Genomic DNA, 18554 nt, shown 5'->3' on the forward strand with positions numbered 1-18554 from the left:
CTGAACTTGACTCGATCCATTCCTGGAGCGGAATTGTTACATGAAAGGAGAGTAAGTGAGAATTCAACCATCGAAAATGGTCTATCCATGGCGTCCCAATCCACAGGAATATCTCGTCGCACGTGATCAACAGGAACGGAATCCGGACAAACTTTCTTAGCGAAATCGATAACACAGCGTAACAAAAATGACACTTTCGCGTGTCTCAAGGATCAAATTATGTGTTTCTAGTAGATTTTGGGTCGCTGAATCTGATGCCGTTCTCAGAAATGTTCCAGCACGTCACAATTTTTAGCTACAAGTCACCAAAATTGTATAAAACACTGGTTTTATTGATGTTTACATGAAATTTAAGGTATGATTTATCAAACTTTTTTGAGATGTAATCTACCAAACATGCTAAATAGGGCTTGAACTTTCAATTTAGATACAAATCAGTTGAAATTTTACGATAAAATTTAGGTTAAATCGTTTTTTTTTCAACATGTTTGCAGTCTTCATATAAAATTCTTCATTTCTCTTATATGACATAATACAATACTTTTCTGAACCACCAAAGAATAACATTTAACCATCGAAAATATTATGAACTTCGTTGATAATTATTGTTTTATATATAAAGTTTGAATTCTGTGACAAATTGAGCAAACAAATTCCCGTACAAGTTTGGGAAACTTGCATGCAAGTTGGTTGAAACAGTCAAATTTAGCATTTTCAACAGTCAATATCTTAAAAAATAGACGTGCCATGATATTTCTGAAAACGGCAATGAACTCAGCAACCCTTAATTTAGTAAATAGCGGTATTTTGGTTCTTGAGACAAAACCGTTTTCCGCAGTGTAATCCACCGAGGAGAGCTCTCTCGATCTTCATTAACCGACGATGTATCACGTATTCTCCTTCACACGGTCCAAAGCGTTCTCAACAAGGCCTCACGTGATAATCCTTCCATAAAATGACGCCAATAACCGTTTTTCTTTGCTCTAACCATGCTTTTAAACTTGCGTTCAGGGGAACGCTCATAGTTGTAAATTGAACCACGTTTCCGAAAGTCTTAAAACGCGGCGGATTTCTCGCGATAGAGTTCCTTACACTCGTCATCCCACCACGGATTGGGAGGCTTCTTACGAACCGACGGAGCTGGCACAGGACGGCGTTGTGCTTGAAGCTTGCTGTTGAGAATCAACTCGGATAAAAATCGATACTCTTCCAACGGAGCAAGTACTTCTACCGCTTATTCTCCATCAATGCTCGTTTCCGCGTACTTTCCCCAGTCAATGTGTTTCGTGAGGTCGTAGGCGAGAGCGATGGATGAAGACTGTTGTGTTCCATTGGAAATTGAAATTTCGATCGGCAAGGGATCGCTACCATGGGAATCCTGGATTACCCTCCATGAACAATCCATTGATAACAAGCTTGAACATATTGAGAGGTCTAAACGGCTATCCCTAGGACTTCCATCTTGAGCTGGAGGTGCCACTCGTGTAACTTCCCCAGTGTTGAGAATTGTCATATTGAAGTCGTCGCAGATGTCATACGTTGATCGGTGGTCGTCATAGAGTTCCCCCCAGCCTGTTCCGTGGGAGTTGAAATTCCCAATGAACAACCGTGGTTCAGGCATAACTGAGCAGATTTGAGAGAGATCTTTGCGATATGGAGGAAGCACTGAGGCTTTTGCCTCGGATAGTCACCTGACATGCAACGACTTCAATGCCTGACATCGGCGGCAGATCGACTCTGTAGAACAAGTGGTGCTTTTTGATCCCCAAAAGCACTCCTCCATATGAGTCGGATCGATCCAGGCGAATAATATTAAAATCATGGAAAGGAATGGTCACATCAGGTGTTAGCCATGTTTCTGATAACGCAAAAACATCGCACTGTAAATTACTAACTACAAATTCAAAACTGTCTAATTTAGGCATAATACTACGACAGTTCCAGTGTAGAACAGAAATCATATCTTCGACATCTGTGGATAATTTATCCATCAAAAGACATGATCGTTGCAAGGAGGGGCATTCTAGAAGCCAGCTGCTTCAAAAGAGGAGTCACACATAGAAGCAATCCTTTGACAATGCTCTTCACTGGGTCGGAAGCATTGAAGAAATTAAGGATGATATTCACGATGCCAGAAAGCGTAAACGTAGGAACGCCCTGAGGTTGTCCTAGGGGCTCCGAATGCGAACTTTCTTTAGGCTGAGCAGTCTGAAATTTTGGGATATTTGGGATTTTAGATATTCCCGGTAGTGGCAAACAGTCTCTTTCCTCTTGGAGTTTGAATCCAGGAGGTGAAAGCTTTGAGACTTTTGCGACAGGCTTAGTATTTTACATGGTTGGTGAGTCATCACTGCTAGGCAAATTCCGAGGCTTTCCCTCGATGAACCCTTGAAAACGAAGGAAATTCCTTCACCAACCTCAGACGCGGAGCCCTGATCATCAAGAGACAGAGAAGAGTAGATATTTTGTGATTCAACAGGCGGAGCAGTCTTAGATATATTTTTTTTGAAATTTAAAAAGCAGGTATCCAACAATGATAGATTATTTAAAATTCAAGTGAACTTTGATGAAACACAGCTAATACTGATTTATATTCATCAATCAACTGGAGTTTTAAGATATTCAAAAAAAAAATGGAAGATGATAAAAATAAGCAGGGATGATCAGTGAATAAAAACAATTCTAACTCAAATTCGATATCCTTTATTTTTATTATATATTTTTCTCACTGTAAATAAGCAATACATTTATCATAGTTTAACCCTTTTATCTTCTTCAGAGAAAGAAAATCGTTTCACAATAATATAATATTCATTCTCAGGCTTCATACAGCTCCGTGTAGCAAGTATAACATATGTAATAAGTTTTGTCATTGAGCTTAATTTTTTTAATTACGGCATGGTCTTATAAGCTATGATTTATAGCCCTTAAAAAAAATCAGTGACGACTTCCTTCGGAAGGGAAAAGGCCGTTGGTCCCGAGATGAACAAGTCAAGGGCTAAAAATCTCGTTAATGAAGAAAAAAGTTATTATTAAATAATAAGTATAAAAAAAAGAACGTCTAGAATTTAGAAAAAATTACATGTAATCTCCAGGAAAGCAACTTGAAGACGTGCTAAAAATTGTCCTGAGGAAACGTTCGTTTATTACGTAGCGCAAAACACTTCATTTTTCGACCCCCTTTGTAACGCTTGATGTAAAAAAAAAATTGTATGAGTCGTAACGCTAGAGCATACTCCTCCTTCTCCTTAGAGCTTTACGTTATTTTGTGGACGGCGCCTAAGTAGCATTCCTTTCGAATTTTTGTTGAAAGTGCAAAGAATTCTTTTGAAAAAATCTAGCAGGAATTGCTTCCTAGAGAAAATCTTGGAGGAGTTCTTTTAAGAAAATCCAGAGGAAATTTGTTGGAAAACAAAACATGTCTCAGCGAAACACAATCAGCTCCAGCTAGTATCCAATTAATGCAAATTATGCAGCGTGTGTCGCAAATCGTGATATTACAAGATAATATCCAGATGGCATCCGTTATCTTATCCACAGTTGCATTGAAAACGCAAACACTCCCACACTCTGCCATTCCACAAATCTGTGGTTAATTAGATTAGATGCAATCAAATTACGGGCATTATCCTGTTGTCTTTGAAATGTATGCCCCTCGCACACTGATTGATAAAACCGATAACGAACGCAATTTCCCGCTAATGGGTACCGCCGAACTTTATTGCCAATCTCCAGTGCATGTTTCTAATCCACTTCACGTTTTCTCCGTTTCCGATTACAGATCATGCTTCCGATTCGCGGAGCCTCCTGGGATGGAACTAGACCGAAAGTCATCAGCAACGTAGCGACCACCGCGATCCGGATTGTCCAACGTGTCCAGAATGCTAATCAGGTCTCCGGCGTGGAAAGATGCTTTTGCCACTACGACTGTCCCCGTGCCGCTGTCAGCCAATTTTCTCATCGGCGTGCCCAGAAGACTTAAACCGGTGGCCGGAAGTGAGCGGAAGGTGTGACCCTGTAGTAGGCAAAGTAGTGCCAGTTGTAGAAGTAGTACCAGTAGATGGCTCACTGTTGGATGCTGCGGCGTGACTTCCGGTGATGTCCACCCGCGCCGCCAGAAGGAAGGAGAACAAATCGAATTAATCAAACCACGGCCAGCTGCTGAGCTGAGGGAGTTTCGGGTTTGCTGCTGTAGAGAAAAAAATTACGGTAAGCAGCACGATATCAACGTGACCTTCCAGAATGATTAATCGCCCGGTGGAGAGATTTGGTTGATGAAAAATAGCATTCGCTCCACAGGGCGCACGCTATGTCCGAAGGGAGTATTATGCATTTTTCTTGTACCTCAGATTATCTTTCACAGGACGTTACTCTTGATAATAAGAAAATTATTATTATTATTATTTATTATTATTTTTTAATAAGCTTGTAAAATCCGCAAAAATTTTTACCTTGTATTGTAAATTGAAACGATTTCTCGAAAATATAAATAAGAATATTTTGCGGTTTCCACTAACATGTTTCTCATGATCAAAAGCAACTTCTGGTGAAAGAAAATCTGAGTTACATGAAAGTTACACATTAACCCCCTTTGAATATAGCGTGCGGCGTTGAAGGCTCGATTTCAGGTCAAGCCATCTCCGGAGAGGTACTTTGCCACACGAGCTGCCAACTTCGCCGTGCATCATCGGATATTGTGATTAACTTTGTGCGACAAAGCGAGAAAACTGAAAGACAAGAAGGGAAAAAATCATAAAAAAAAACCTAATCAAGAAAGGCTCTCCCAAGGGGACCACAAGTCAAGTTCGGCAAGGACACGCCGAAAAAGGAGAGCCAAGTGTGGGCACGTGTCGAAACCTTGAAGAGCTCTCAAAACGCGCAGAATAGCCATCATCATTCCGGTAAGACTGTAGATACATGTAAACGAAATCACGAAAGCACTCTCGACAGCTTTCGTCGTAAAAAAGAAAAAATAAACACTACAACAACAGCAACAGACAGACCAACCACAAACACACACATAGACCAACGGAAGGACCAGAAGGAGGTGGTCGAAGGAAAATGAATCTTATGAACATGGACTCGGAAAACCGAGTGGTGCTGAACGTGGGTGGCATCCGGCACGAGACCTACAAGGCGACGCTGAAGAAAATCCCCGCCACCCGGTTGTCCCGCCTGACGGAGGCCCTCGGCAATTACGACCCGGTGCTGAACGAGTACTTCTTCGATCGGCATCCGGGGGTGTTTGCACAGGTGCTCAACTATTATCGGTAAGTGATGCCTTGACGTGAATACAGGTTTCGGAAAATTGTATAACAAGTTTGGTGTTTTTCATGAAATTTAGATGATTTTGCAAATACTTATTCGAATAAATCCATTTCGGCTACATGCAACTCAAAATGGGTTCATGAAAAAAATGAATTAATGAAAACCGGATGGAAGATAGAAATATCTACACATTGTTCAATTTTATCAATTTCATATTCGTGTTTTCCGTATCAAACAATAAGTCTTTGATCGTTAGCTTAACCCTCTAATACCCAAATTTTTATTTTCGATCTAAATATCATTTTTCGTTATCTAAAATCGTTCTAAACACGTTTTGGGCAATAATTTATTTTTATTCGCAAATTTGTGAATTTTGGTTTTTGATTTTTATAATTTTTATTTTTGATCATCCCTTTTCATTTTTTTTTCATTTTTTCTTGGAGCCTCTTCTGGTTACTGATTTTTGGCAATAATAAACATTCAAGTTTTCACTGTACTTTTAAAAATATTAAATTTTAATTTTTTTTCTGGAATTATTTTTATTTTCTGTGTAATTAACGGAAATACAGGTTTGAAATTATTTTAATTCTACCAAGCCCTTCTTCTATGATAGGTTGATCGTAGAAAAATATAAAAGCTTCGATTATTTATAATACACATTAAATGAACCCCAGGCATTTGTAGGTTATATAGGAATACATTTTTTCAAACAATTTTCAAAAATACAAAAAAGTTTCAAAAGTAATAAAAAACCTTTCTTATATGCATGTTGTAAGTCAAGGTTAAATCCAAAAATAAAATCATTTTGATTTCCAAGCTACGAAAAAATACACAAAATTCCAAAGTGTACCCCGTCTAAAGGCGGGGTTGGGTATTAGAGGGTTAAGAGCATGAATAGCAGCCATAATTCATAACCTATTTCCAACACCAATAATAAGTGATGGGAAGTGGAACAAAACATAGCGAAATGATCGTGAGCATCGGATTGCTGATTTACTCGCATCTGTTGTGCTCGCGAGTAATCGAAGCTAATGTGATTCGTGAACGTATTCGGAGCAGTTAAGAGTCAATTGTGACTTTGCAAATAAGCTATTTCCCCAGCAGGATTTATGGTCTTCAAAGGTTTTAATTACACTCTGGTAGGTTACTGTCGTCCAATCCACAGTAATGGATATTCAAATAATTTTTCTAACAAAACAATAATAAATTATTCTTGTTTGGTTACTCGCCAGCATATGTTCGCGATCTTTTTGATATTTTTTTGTATGTTCTTCAGAGTATGTGGATGCGAACTTACTCACATCATGTCTGTTTGCCTGCCTGTCATGTTTTGTTTTGCGTTGGTTTACACTCGTAGGGTGCTTCGTAATGCGAACATTTCCACCACTGCTAATACGCCAAAGCACGTATTATGTTTTTTTTTTGACACTCATTGAAATAAAGTTAGCGTGAGAAAGTACATATTACCTTTATGCCCATTTTATGATTAACAACGAAATTAGTTTTTTGATACAAAACTATCCTAAGTTGAAGAAATGGGGCCAGGAAAAACAACGAGAAATGAGACACATAGGATTCAAGAAAATCCTCAAGGAGCCTTCTAAAAAGAATGCTCTCAAGATTGAACATGGAAATGAGCATGATTGACAGCCCGCAATTGCTACTCCGTTATTGCAGGAACAGCTATACTTGCACAAGGAACCAACGAAGTAGCATCTTGGGATTAGAATTACCCTAGGTGTCTAAGTATTGGAGCTCCCACTCTTTGCACTAAGCAATACCGGTGCCGGCTGCGTCTAAATACAGGTCAATTTGGGATGGGGTGGGAATATCGACGTGTTACTTGCTTCAATGAAACCATTGAGTCCTCTGCATTTCCTTGAGAAAAAAAAGAGTTTTGAAAATGGAAAAGAGTTGAATGACAGGATTTGTCTTGATAAACGATACGCTTAGCTATAAAGGCACTAGAGCAGGCTTGTCCAAACTTTTTAATTCTTTTTTTGATTCTCGAAATAATAAGTCAGATCTTAGAAATTTGAGCCTCAAACGAAAAATTGGTATTATATCTGATTACTTCATGTATAAAATATCTTTTTCATGATACATGGTTTAGTAAGATATAATACCAAGCTTTCATTTGACGTACTTATATATCAGATACTACTATTATTGCGAACGCGGCAATCATTTAAGTCAATGAGAGTCAATAAGAGCCAAAAAGGTTGGGCATGCCTGTTCTACAGGTCTTCCAGAAATAATGCATAATTTTCACATATGAGAATCCGGAGATGATACTCTAGAGAATCAGGAATCTCCAGATGCTCAGGAAAATCCACTCTAGATTCTCAGTCCATCCGGAATCTCAGAAAAATCCTCTCCGGATTCTCAAGAGAAACCTCTCTGGATACTTCGGAAAGTCCTCTCCAGATTCTCAGGAGAATCCTCTATGGAATCTCAGCATAATCCTGTCCGGATTCTCAGGAGGATCTTCTCCAGATTCTCAGTAAACCATCTCCAGTTTCTCATAAGACTCCTCTCGAGATTCTCCGGAGAATCCTCTCCTGATTCTCAAGAGATTTTTTTCCAAATTCTCAAGAGATTAACCTCTGTGGATTCTCAGGAAAATTCTCTCCAGATTCTAATGAGAATCCTATCTGGATTCTCTGGAGAATCCTCTCCAGATTCTCAGGAAAATCCGCTCAGGATTCTCAGAAGTATCCTCCCGGATTCTAAGAGAAATGTTCTCCAGATTCTCAAAAGCATCCTTTCTGGATTATCAGGAGAAACCTCTCTAGATTCTCAGGAGAATCCTCTTCTGACTCTCAGGAGAATGCTGTCCTGATTCTCAGGAAATTCCCCTCCAGATTCTTGGGAGCATCCTCTCCGGATTCTCAACTAGAATCCTTTCCGGATACTCAGGAGAATCCTTTTCTAATTCTCAGCAGAATATTCGCTCTGGATTCTCAGGAGAATCTTCTCCAGATTCTCTGGAGAATCCTCTCCGGATTCTCTGGAGAATCCTCTCCGGATTTAATGGAAAATCCTCTCCAAATTCTCAGGAGAATCCTCTCCGGATTCTCGGGAAAATCCTCTCCAGATTCTCAGAAGAATCCTCTCCAGATTCTCAAGAAAATCCTCTTCAAATTCTCAGGAGAATCCTCTCCAGATTCTCAGGAGAATCCTCTCCGAATTCTCAGAAGAATTCTTCCTGCATTCTCAAGAGAACCCTATCAGAATTCTCTGGAGAATCCTCTCTGGATTCTCAGTGAAATCATAGGTAAATGCTCTCCAGATTCTCTGTAGAATCCTGTCCGTATTTTCAGGAGAATCCTCTCCAGATTCTCAGGAAAATCCTCTCTGGATTCTCAGAAGTATGCTCACCAGATTCTCAGAGGAATCCTCTTCGGATTCTCAGTGAAATCCTCTCTGAATTCTTACGAAAATGTTCTCCAGATTCTCAGGAGAATCCTCTCCTGATTCTCAGTAGAATGCTGTCCTGATTCTCAGGAAAATCCCCTCCAGATTCTTGGGAGCATCCTCTCCGGATTCTCAACTAGAATCCTTTCCGGATACTTAGGAGAATCCTTTTCTGATTCTCAGAAGAATATCCTCTCCGTATTTTCAGGAGAATCCTCTCCAGATTATCAGATGAATCCTCTCCAAATTCTCAGAGGAATCCTCTCCGGATTCTCAAAGGAATTCTCTCCGGATTATGAGGAGAATCTTCGCCGCGTTCTCAGGAAAATCCTCTCCGAGTTCTCAGATACTCCGGATTCTCAGAGGAAATCTCTCCTGATTCTCAGTGAAATCCTCTCTGGATTCTCAGGAAAATATTCTCCAGATTCTTAGGAGAATCCTCTCGGGAGGATCTTCTTCTGATTTTCAGGAGAATTCTCTCCGTATTCTCAGGAGAATCCTCTCCAGATTCTCAGGAAAGTCCTCTTAAGATTCTCAGGGAAATACTCGCCAGGTTCTCAGGAGAATATTCTCTGAAATTGTTGGAGTATTCTCAGGAAAATCCTCTCCGGATTCTCAGCAGAATCCTCTCCAAATTTTCAGAATAATACTCTCCGGATTCTTATTAGAATTTTCTCCAGATTGTCAGGAGAATCCTCTCTGGATTCTGGAGTAGAATCTTCAGAATCTCGTGAGAATCCTTTTACACGAAATAATCGTCTCAAGAACCTAAGGTAATTCCCTCAGGATTCTCAAGAGTACTCTCTCCGGATTCTCAGGAGAATCCATTAAAAGATTCTCCGGAGAATCTTCTCAGTATCCTCAGTATCCTCGCTGAATTCTCAGGAGAGTCTCTATGGTATTCTCAGCAGAATTATCTCAGAATTCTCAGGAGAGTTCTCTCCGAATGCGCTCAGAATTTTCAGGAGAAGCCTCTCAGCATTCTTAGGAGAAGCTCTTAAAAATTCTCAGGATAAATCTGTTAGAATATTCTTCTCAGAATTCACAGGAAGAACCTCTCAGAATTCTCAGTAGAATCTATGACGGAATATTTTCAATACAAATTGTTTCATTCGTAATTGTGGTTTTTGGGATTCCAAGAAAATTTCAAATGTAAGGCGAAACTCTTGACTCTGTCAACTGAGATATAAAAATCCAGTCTGCATACATTTAGATATTGAATACTCCAAATACCACAACTTGAACTTAACAAATTAAGCTTTGAAGGAAATTAAGAAGAAGTATGAATCATAAAACATTTGTTTTGTGGTTTAAAAACAGACAATCAAAAAACTTACACGGCATCCCCGCCTACAAATTCTACCTCAACCTGTTCACACTTACGAGCGAAATTGGCGAAGCGATTCAGGAAACTCCAAAAAATATAATCGTGAAAATGGAAATTGGCAATGAGCCACTTGTTATTCCCGCAAAAAATCGAGCTGGTTGTTTTTCCATTCTCATCTGTAGGACGAAGGGAGGAAATGGAAATCTGATTTGGTGCGAGCATTGCCGGTCTAACCATGAGTTTGGATTATTGTTCGAGCTTTCGGGGTGCTGCTGTTCATCCATTTGCCGGTTTTCGTAACGGTGATTTTTGCAACATCGAGGGGTCGGGGCGATTGGTTAATCTGAACGAGCTGTCATTATTTGTTTCTGGTTTTATGTTTCAATGCAGATTGTTTGCTCGGGCGGCTGGTGCTGATAAACAATTTACAAGCAGATGAATTTTATGTCAATGCTGAAGCATCCCATTGATCGGAAGACAGTTTGGTCATTGATTGGCAAAAATTACAATTTCATCCATCGATGATGGATTGATATTTTCTGCTTGAAATATAGAAATTTGTTTCCGATTGAATCTGGGGTTTTTTGACGTATGACTGACATGCTGAACTTCAAGATGATAGATGGTAAATTTTTGAAATTGTTTTAATTTATTATACATATTTTCTCAAAAAGCTGAGAGGCAAGTTTTCAAAATGTTCAATCAATTGATATACACTTACTGGAAATATTGATTGTTCCACTAAGATAATTAACAACATTCAATATCAAGAAGCGATATGACTTTTCTGTACTCACCAAAATATCTCCTCAAATAGTGCAGCAAACTCGTTTCGAAATCCTCCGGAAATCCGTTTTCGTAGCGTGCATATGCCTTTTCTATGTTCAAGGCAAACAATTCGAACGCTGAAAAAATCTGCTGATTCTCTTGAGCTCAACAAACCAAGAAAAATGTCTACCATAACCATCCGAAATTGGTAAACCTCGCTATACCATATGGGTTTCAACGTAAAAGCAAAATGTAATCAGAAAGTGGAGAACGAAACACAAAATCTCGTCTGCCTCTACCATCATGTTGGCCGAAAAATTTCTTCACAGAAAATGTCTCGGTTTCCATAGTCATGGGAGCATAGCTCACATAGTTACAAGCCAGTGCACCCAACGATGGGTTTCGTATACTCATTAGAGCGTAATTGTTGGGCAATTTGTTCACATCAGGATGGTTGCATGCAATTACTATCCCCACCCTAGTACTGCATAGCTCGGGTGAACATTCGAGAATTTTTAGATTAATGTTTGGTGCATGACAAAAGGGGAGAGCACTACGTCATTTTGGGTTGAAATTTCTCTGTATGCAGTTCCCTTATTATACTACCAAGATAAATAAATGGATCCACTGTTGTGTGCGTTGAAGCATAGTTGAAGTTTAACTCCAAGGTGAAAGATAAAGATTGACTGAGAATAAAACATGCTCCAAAATTTAGGCTCAGTGCAACGGAAAATTGAAATCAATCTTCAAGGTGTTTAGTGAAATACCTATTAATAAAAGAAATTTAGTATTTTACCATTTAATTCTACTAGAATTTGTATCTTTTGACAGATAAGCGTATTTCGACCACAACAGTAAGGCCGTCTTCAGTGTCGTGTACCAGACTCGAATCCAGATAGGATTCACCCGAGAATCCAGAGAAGATTCGCCTGAGAATCCAGAGAGGATTCTCCTGAGAATCCGGAGAGAATTCCCACGAATTTCACGAGGATCCTGAGAGGATTCTCCTGAGAATCCATAGATGATTCTCCCGAGAATCCATAGATGATTCTCCCGAGAATCCTGAGATGACTCTTCCGAGAATCCAGATATGATTTTCCCAGAAATCCAGAGCATAAAACAGCATTCCATGAAACTGTACCTGTATTTGACATTGCTTAATTTTTTTTATTGGACGTGTTAATTAAAAAACGAGAATCCAGAAAAGATTCTCCCGAGAATCCAGAGAGGATTCTCCAAAGAATACGCAGTAGATTTTCCAAAGAATCCAGAAAGATTCTCTCGAAAATCTAAAGAGGATTCTTTCGAGAATCCAGAGAGGGTTCAACAAGAAACTCGAGAGGATTCCCCCGAATCTAGAAAGGATTATTCCGAAATCCTGAAAGGATTATGCCGAGAAACCTGAAAGGATTCTCCCGAGAAGCCTGAAAAGATTCTCCCGAGAGTCGAAAGAGGATTTTCCCGAGAATCCAGAGAGGATTCTCCTGAGAATCTAGAGAGGTTTCTACTGAGAATCAGGATCCCTCCGAGAATCCAGGGAGAATTCTTCCGAGTATCCAGAGAGGATTCTCCAGAAATCCAGAGAGGATTCTCCTGAAATCCAGAGAGGATTCTTTTGAGAATGCAGAAAGGGTTCTCCCGAGTTTCCTTTGAGGACACTCCGGAGAATCCAGAGAGGTTTCTCCCAAGAATTAAGCGAGAATTCTCTCGAGAATCCAGATGAAATTCACCTGAGAATTCAGAGAAGATTCTCCCAAAAATACAGAAGGTGTTCTCTCGAGAATCCAGAGAAGATTCTTCTGAGAGTTCAGAGAGGATTCCCCAGAAAAACCGGAGAGGATTCTCATGAGAATTCAGAGCGAATTTTCCTGAGAATCCTGAGAGGACTTTTCCGAGAATCCAAAGAGAATTCTCCAGAGAATCCAGAGAAGATGCTTCTGAGATTTCAGAGAGAATTTTCCCGAGCATTCTGAGAGGATTCTCCCGAGACACCAGGGAGGATTTTCTCGAGAATTCAGAGAGGATTCACCGAGAATCCAGAGAAGATTCTCCCGAGAATACAGAGAATGTTCTCCCGAGAGTCCAGAGAGGATTCTCCCGAGACACCAGGGAGGATTCTCCTGAGAATCCGGAGAGCATTCTCATAAGAATTCAGTGAGAAGTTTCCCAAGAATGCTGAGAGGACTCTCCCAAGAATCCTGAGAGGATTCTCCCGAGAAACCTGAATGGATTCTCAAGAGAACCCTGAAATGATTCTCCCGAGAGTCAAAAGAGGATTTTCCCGAAAATACAGAGAGGATCCTCACGAGAATCCAGAGAGGATCCTCACGAGAATCCAGAGAGGATTTTCCCGAGAATTCAGAGAGGACTCTCCTGAGAAGCATGATCCTCCCAAAAATCCAGGAAGGATTGTCCCGATATTCCAGAGAGGATTGTCCCGAACATCCTGAGAGGATTGTTTCGAGAATCCAGAGAGGATTTTCTCGAGAACCCAGAGAGCATTTTCCCGATAATCGAGAGAGGACTCTTCCGAGAATCCAGAGAGATTTTTCCCGAGAATCAAGCGAGGATTTTCTCGATAATCCAGAGAAGATTCTCCCGAAAATACGGAGAATTCTCTAGAAAGCATTCCCTTGAGAATCCGGCGAGGATACTCATCCCAAGTAGCACGCGAAACATCTTCAAAAAAAAAATGCTTTTCAAAAATGGTTTCAATCGCGTATCAATAAAAGCATCTGTAACTTATCTGGTTCTAGTTCGGTTCCATATCAATATCAAGGCTCATAAAGTTTCATTGCCGTTCCAATGAACATGCATTTCACTCCTTGTTCGACGTTCAACATATTTGAAATGACAAGGATTTGCTGCAAATGTCCCTTGCAAATAGCAATAAAGTCAAATTTATCAAGATGTTTTCAGCAACATTTCAAACAAACTCTTGAAACTTCTCCCAAAATGCCGGTTTTAATGTTATGTTTCACATTACTTTCATTTAAAGCATCCGCAACTTGCATTCAATTTTCATTCCCATAGAAGATTCATCTCAGTTGCGAGAAAGTTGCACTAAACTTCGTGTATGACAGCTAGAAGTTTGTTTGTTTCAATCCAGTTGCAATATGGTTGAGTTGCACCTTACGTATCATCTAACAAAGAAAACATGGTCTAGCAACAGTTTGTTTGTTTAAAAGGTGTTTCTCAAGTGTTGCGCGGAAGTTTTTGCGAAAGGTTTAGATTATTTCAGGCGTGGCCTAATTTCGCCAGTAATGAACTTGTATTCCGAAGGGTGCACTCCAGTTATAAGCAACAAGCTTTGATCAATGGGCCATGTGGTCGCTTTTATAGTGCATTGGCGAAGTAATTGTTCGAAGAGCTGGTGGAGTAGTGAGAAGAGGTAAAGATTGGTGATCTTGAGATCGGAAGTTCGATTCTCGTTCATGTTTTTGTTTTCTTTTTTTTTTCTTCTAAGTATTTTGCAACAAATAAGCAATTTCGATATTACTTAAATATGTTGCAAACAGACTCCGCCTCTTGCGCTTTTTGCGTTGCTATTCAGTGCAATTGTCAGTCATATTTTCACCAATTGACAACTCTGATTAGTTTGAAGAGAGAATTTTATTCTTGAGTTGCAACAAACTGTGCTGCTTGGGATGAGAATTAAGAGAGAGTTTTTCCGAGGATTCTGAGAGGATTCTCCAGAGAATCCTCAGAGAACTCTCCTGAGAATCATGAGAGGACTCTCTCGAGAATGCAGAGAGGATTCTCCTGAAAAACCAGAGAGGATTTTTTTGAGAATCCAGAGAGGGTTATCTTGAGAATCCTGAGAGAACTCTCCCGAGACACCAGGGAGGATTTTCTCGAGAATCCAGAGAGAATTCTCCCGAAAAACCAGAGAGGACTCTTCCGAGAATCCAGAGAGATTTCTCCCGAGAATCAAGTGAAGATTCTCTCGAGAATCCATAGAGGATTCACCGAGAATCCAAAGAAAATTCTCCCGAGAATACAGAGAATGTTCTCCCGAGAGTCCAGAGAGGATACTCCTGAAAATCCGGAGATAATTCTCATAAGAATTCAGAGAGAATCTTTCTGAGAATCCTGAGTGGATTCTCCTGAGAAATTGCTCTGGCTACGTCCTAACAACCAGGCTTGACAGAACTGCACTGCGATGCAAAAATGAGGCAATTTTGATGTTTTTTTGAGGAGTTAAAATTGGACTCAAACAATTCGAGTGAGAGTGCAAAAAAATACGAGGATATTTTCTGGTACTCTTTCTCTCTTTCTGCTATCCTCACGTTTACTCACACTTTAAAAGAACTCTTGAGTGTTTCTCCCGAACAGAACAGCCATCGCGGAGTTGTTATGGAACTTTTGTTAGTGTAGTATTCTCTGTTCTGCGAGCAAGGAAGAGCTGATTTGTTATGCCTCTATGCTGAGTATTTTTTTCCAGTCCCAAACAAAGAGGAATAGGCAGCACGCTGCTCTACTAGAGTATGCCAATGAACTCTGTTGATGTACAGGAGTATTATCAAGCCTGCTAGCATCAACTGGAATTTGTGTTGCAGATACCTCTCCTTTTTCGTATATAACATGGCATCATATAGCTTACGATGTGAATGTTATAGACAAATCAATGAGAATGACCAGATCTTCGTTATAAGGGATGCTCCTGAGAATGAACTCAACAATGTGTTAGCACTGACAAGGAACATGATCGAGTTTATTTTATTTTTGATAAGACTGTCGATCCCGTCATATTTTGAACATTATCTTTCATCTCTCAAACTCGATAACATTGCACAGATTATAGCAACAGCCATTAATTAGGTCCTGTTGCAAGGATAAAGGAAGAGGTCCAACAAAACTTAAAAATCTATTAAAATAATTGAAATCTTCATAGAATAAGTTTGCATAAAGGAAGATGGAATAGGGCTGAAATGGCTGACAATTTGAGAAACTTTGGATAGTGTATGGTCTCACGTCACACACGCTCCTTGATTTTTGATCAGACACGTACCTCTTCTTCACATGGAGACCAAAAGTTCAATAAAGAGCTTATACTAAAAATGGGCGAAAAGAATCAGAGCCGTTCATAAGATCCAGATCTCTCAAAAGAACGAGTGATCCATGGCTGTTTTTTGGCGAAAGTTGGTTCATTTGATCAGCACAGATCAGGCGAAAAGTGACCCGGTCAAATAACGAATCTATTATTTTCCCTTCCCTTTCCCGCCTTCTCACATACAGGCAGATGAAATGTTGAGAGAAAATGTGCTCACTTGAATGGCGAAGCACATTATGCTTCTTCTTTTAAGTTCGGGTTGGGGAAATCTTCCGAATAGGATATCGTGAGTTTCTAGGGGAGAATGTACGAAGAATGAGAGAGCGAAAGATTTGAAAGGTACGTCGCGCAGCACGGAGTGGACCGCTTTTTTTTCGTTCGCTCGGTTCAGTTCACTCTTCCTTTGCAAGCTGCTGAGCCACTGAACTGTTCAAAAGATCCGGTTCAGGAGAATGAGTGATTCGGATCGGATCCATTCACTGAAATGAGCAAATTTGCCAATCTCAAGCTTATACTAACTGCCTTACGGTCATTCAAAACTTAACAAAAGATATTCTAACCAAGAAATTCTAATTTGGGGCCCTATTTTATAAGTCGAGTCAACCAAAAACTACTCGACTGGAGTCACTATCGACCAACAATTTTGCTCGACTTGGCTCTGTCACTCGAGTTTATCGACGGTTGTCACTCTATGTGACTGGATTACTATGGGAGTCGACGGGTGACATCTGAAATATGCATGCTTACTTTGATCAACAATGACTACAGACGAATCACATGAATCCACTCGATTAACAAAATAGACCCCTTGGTTATGCTTGTTCTGGAGTTTGTACACTTTTGTGTTTTTGATTAACCTATTCAACATTGTTTCGCCAATTTTAGTTAAGTTTAGTGCTACTCAATTCGTGATCCAACGCAGAGCTAAACGGTGAAGGTTGCGCTGTTCTAGAATAACGATTAGTGTATCTCAGTCGAAATTGGTAGTGTTAGTGAAGAAAAATCACCCCAATCAATCTACAGACCAGATTTTGACAATTTAAATATTAATTTAAGCTTGCAAAACTTTTGTAACATAACCCCACATTTAATCGCCAATCCGGTGTTAAAAATGCAAAATATTTACCTTAGCAAAATAAAAAAAAACTCTCAATTGATCATTGCGATCAAATTTTCAGAGCGAATCGTTTTCGAGTCCTCCAGGTTGGTGATCTTGGAAATTTGAGCTGTGGCTTCGATGCATCTTCACCTTAACCTATTAATGATTTATCGCATTGAATAATCATATTGATTGATTGGAGGCTGCAACCTATTTATGAAATTATACGAATTGTGCTATACACATATCGACCCAAACACATATTTCCCTTGTCAATCAGCGCAAGCAATAAAATGCATATTATGTAGGTCAGGTCCGCGTAAGTGCGAACGATGGCCTCGGTGCAACATGCGTAAGCCACATGTTTTGCTGATTGTACTTTAACCACGCTGGTGGTCGTCCGTTTGGACGATGCGCTAAGGCTCAGGTTTCAACCCAAAAATGCTATCGCCGAAATATTGTCACCGCCGTCCCAGGCGTCTCCATCTATCTCTTTCTGACATTGTAACCAAATTGTAACCGATCAATTGTAAAGGCAAATAAAAGGAACCCATGTGAAAGGAACAAGGCAGTCTTGTTCTGACTCCAATACTATGCGTTTCAATGTACTCTGTACATACCGAAACATCCTTTAGCACCCTGGTCTCCGGGTACTGCTACTCCCAAGGGTAGTAATTAGAAGTCAAGAACTAATGTCAAAGAACTTAGTCTCCGGACAGACTATGTTAGAATGTACAATCATAATGCTAATTACAGCTCCCAAACATCAAATTGTGTGTAATCCTGAAAAAACAGCAATTTTGTTTTAAAATGTGTAAAATATTTTGTCTAAGAAAATTATTCCGTTTTTGTCAACTGAAAATTGCCGATCGTGTTGATAAAAACGGAACATACCTGTACTTCAATTGCACAGTGTAGGAACAATACAAACGATTTCGTTGATGCCATACTATTTTGTGCATCCTTTGCTAAATTTCGATGCTGATTGGGTAAATAACCTCATTTGATGCCTGACTGCAATTCCCCGATACTAATAAAACCGTAAAAAAATCCGAAAAAAAATGCTGAATTTGTCATTTCACTAGTTGATTCAATCGTTCCAAATCCTTCAGGCTCCTTCTCTTTCAATTCCAAAAAACCTTCCATTCTCGCCTCGCATGTTGAACTCACACAAGAGGCTTCGATGGAAAAGGGACGCCGGAATAAATTTCATGTTGGGACGTGCCTCAATTTGCAGCTCTCATTTAATTTTTCTTTTTTCCCGTTTCGATCTGTGGAAGCACCACGCTGACTGACTGCCCTCCGTGTGGTCCTACTAGTTGTGTCCCATCTGGTTCGGTTGACTGAGTTTTGCACTATTGTACAATGAAATGCCTCTGGGCGGCGGTTTGAACTCACCAATTCTCACCGATCCGAGGCAAACTGAGTAGGACACAACGACTTCGACTTCGACGACGATTCCAAAGGACGACCGGACCGCTCACTTGAATGTTCATTTGAAATTCCAATCATGCCGGATCCGTATAGGTCTAAGCGGGTGTTTGCGGTTATGGTGGAAGTGACTGCTGAATTTTACTTGTTCCCAAGCCAAACCTCTTCGACTGCCAGGAGTAATGATGGTG

General features: G+C 40.0%; 1 protein-coding gene across 4 annotated transcripts in view; it reads left to right on the forward strand.

The window, feature by feature from the left end:
• Window positions 1–18554, forward strand: part of LOC5568798 (potassium voltage-gated channel protein Shaw) — a 424985-nt gene that overhangs the window by 316719 nt on the left and 89712 nt on the right. For 2 of the 4 annotated variants that reach the window (XR_002500906.1, XM_021847455.1), the window contains exons 3-4: window positions 3782–4209; window positions 4602–5270. Coding sequence is in view for 3 of the 4 variants with exons in the window: in XM_021847455.1 (XP_021703147.1) it covers window positions 5062–5270 (209 nt within the window). In the remaining variant the exon portion in view is untranslated. The other 2 variants (XM_021847456.1, XM_021847457.1) reach the window with 2 other exon arrangements.

Source organism: Aedes aegypti, chromosome 2, assembly GCF_002204515.2.
Source record: "Aedes aegypti strain LVP_AGWG chromosome 2, AaegL5.0 Primary Assembly, whole genome shotgun sequence".
Classification (NCBI taxonomy): domain Eukaryota; kingdom Metazoa; phylum Arthropoda; class Insecta; order Diptera; family Culicidae; genus Aedes; species Aedes aegypti.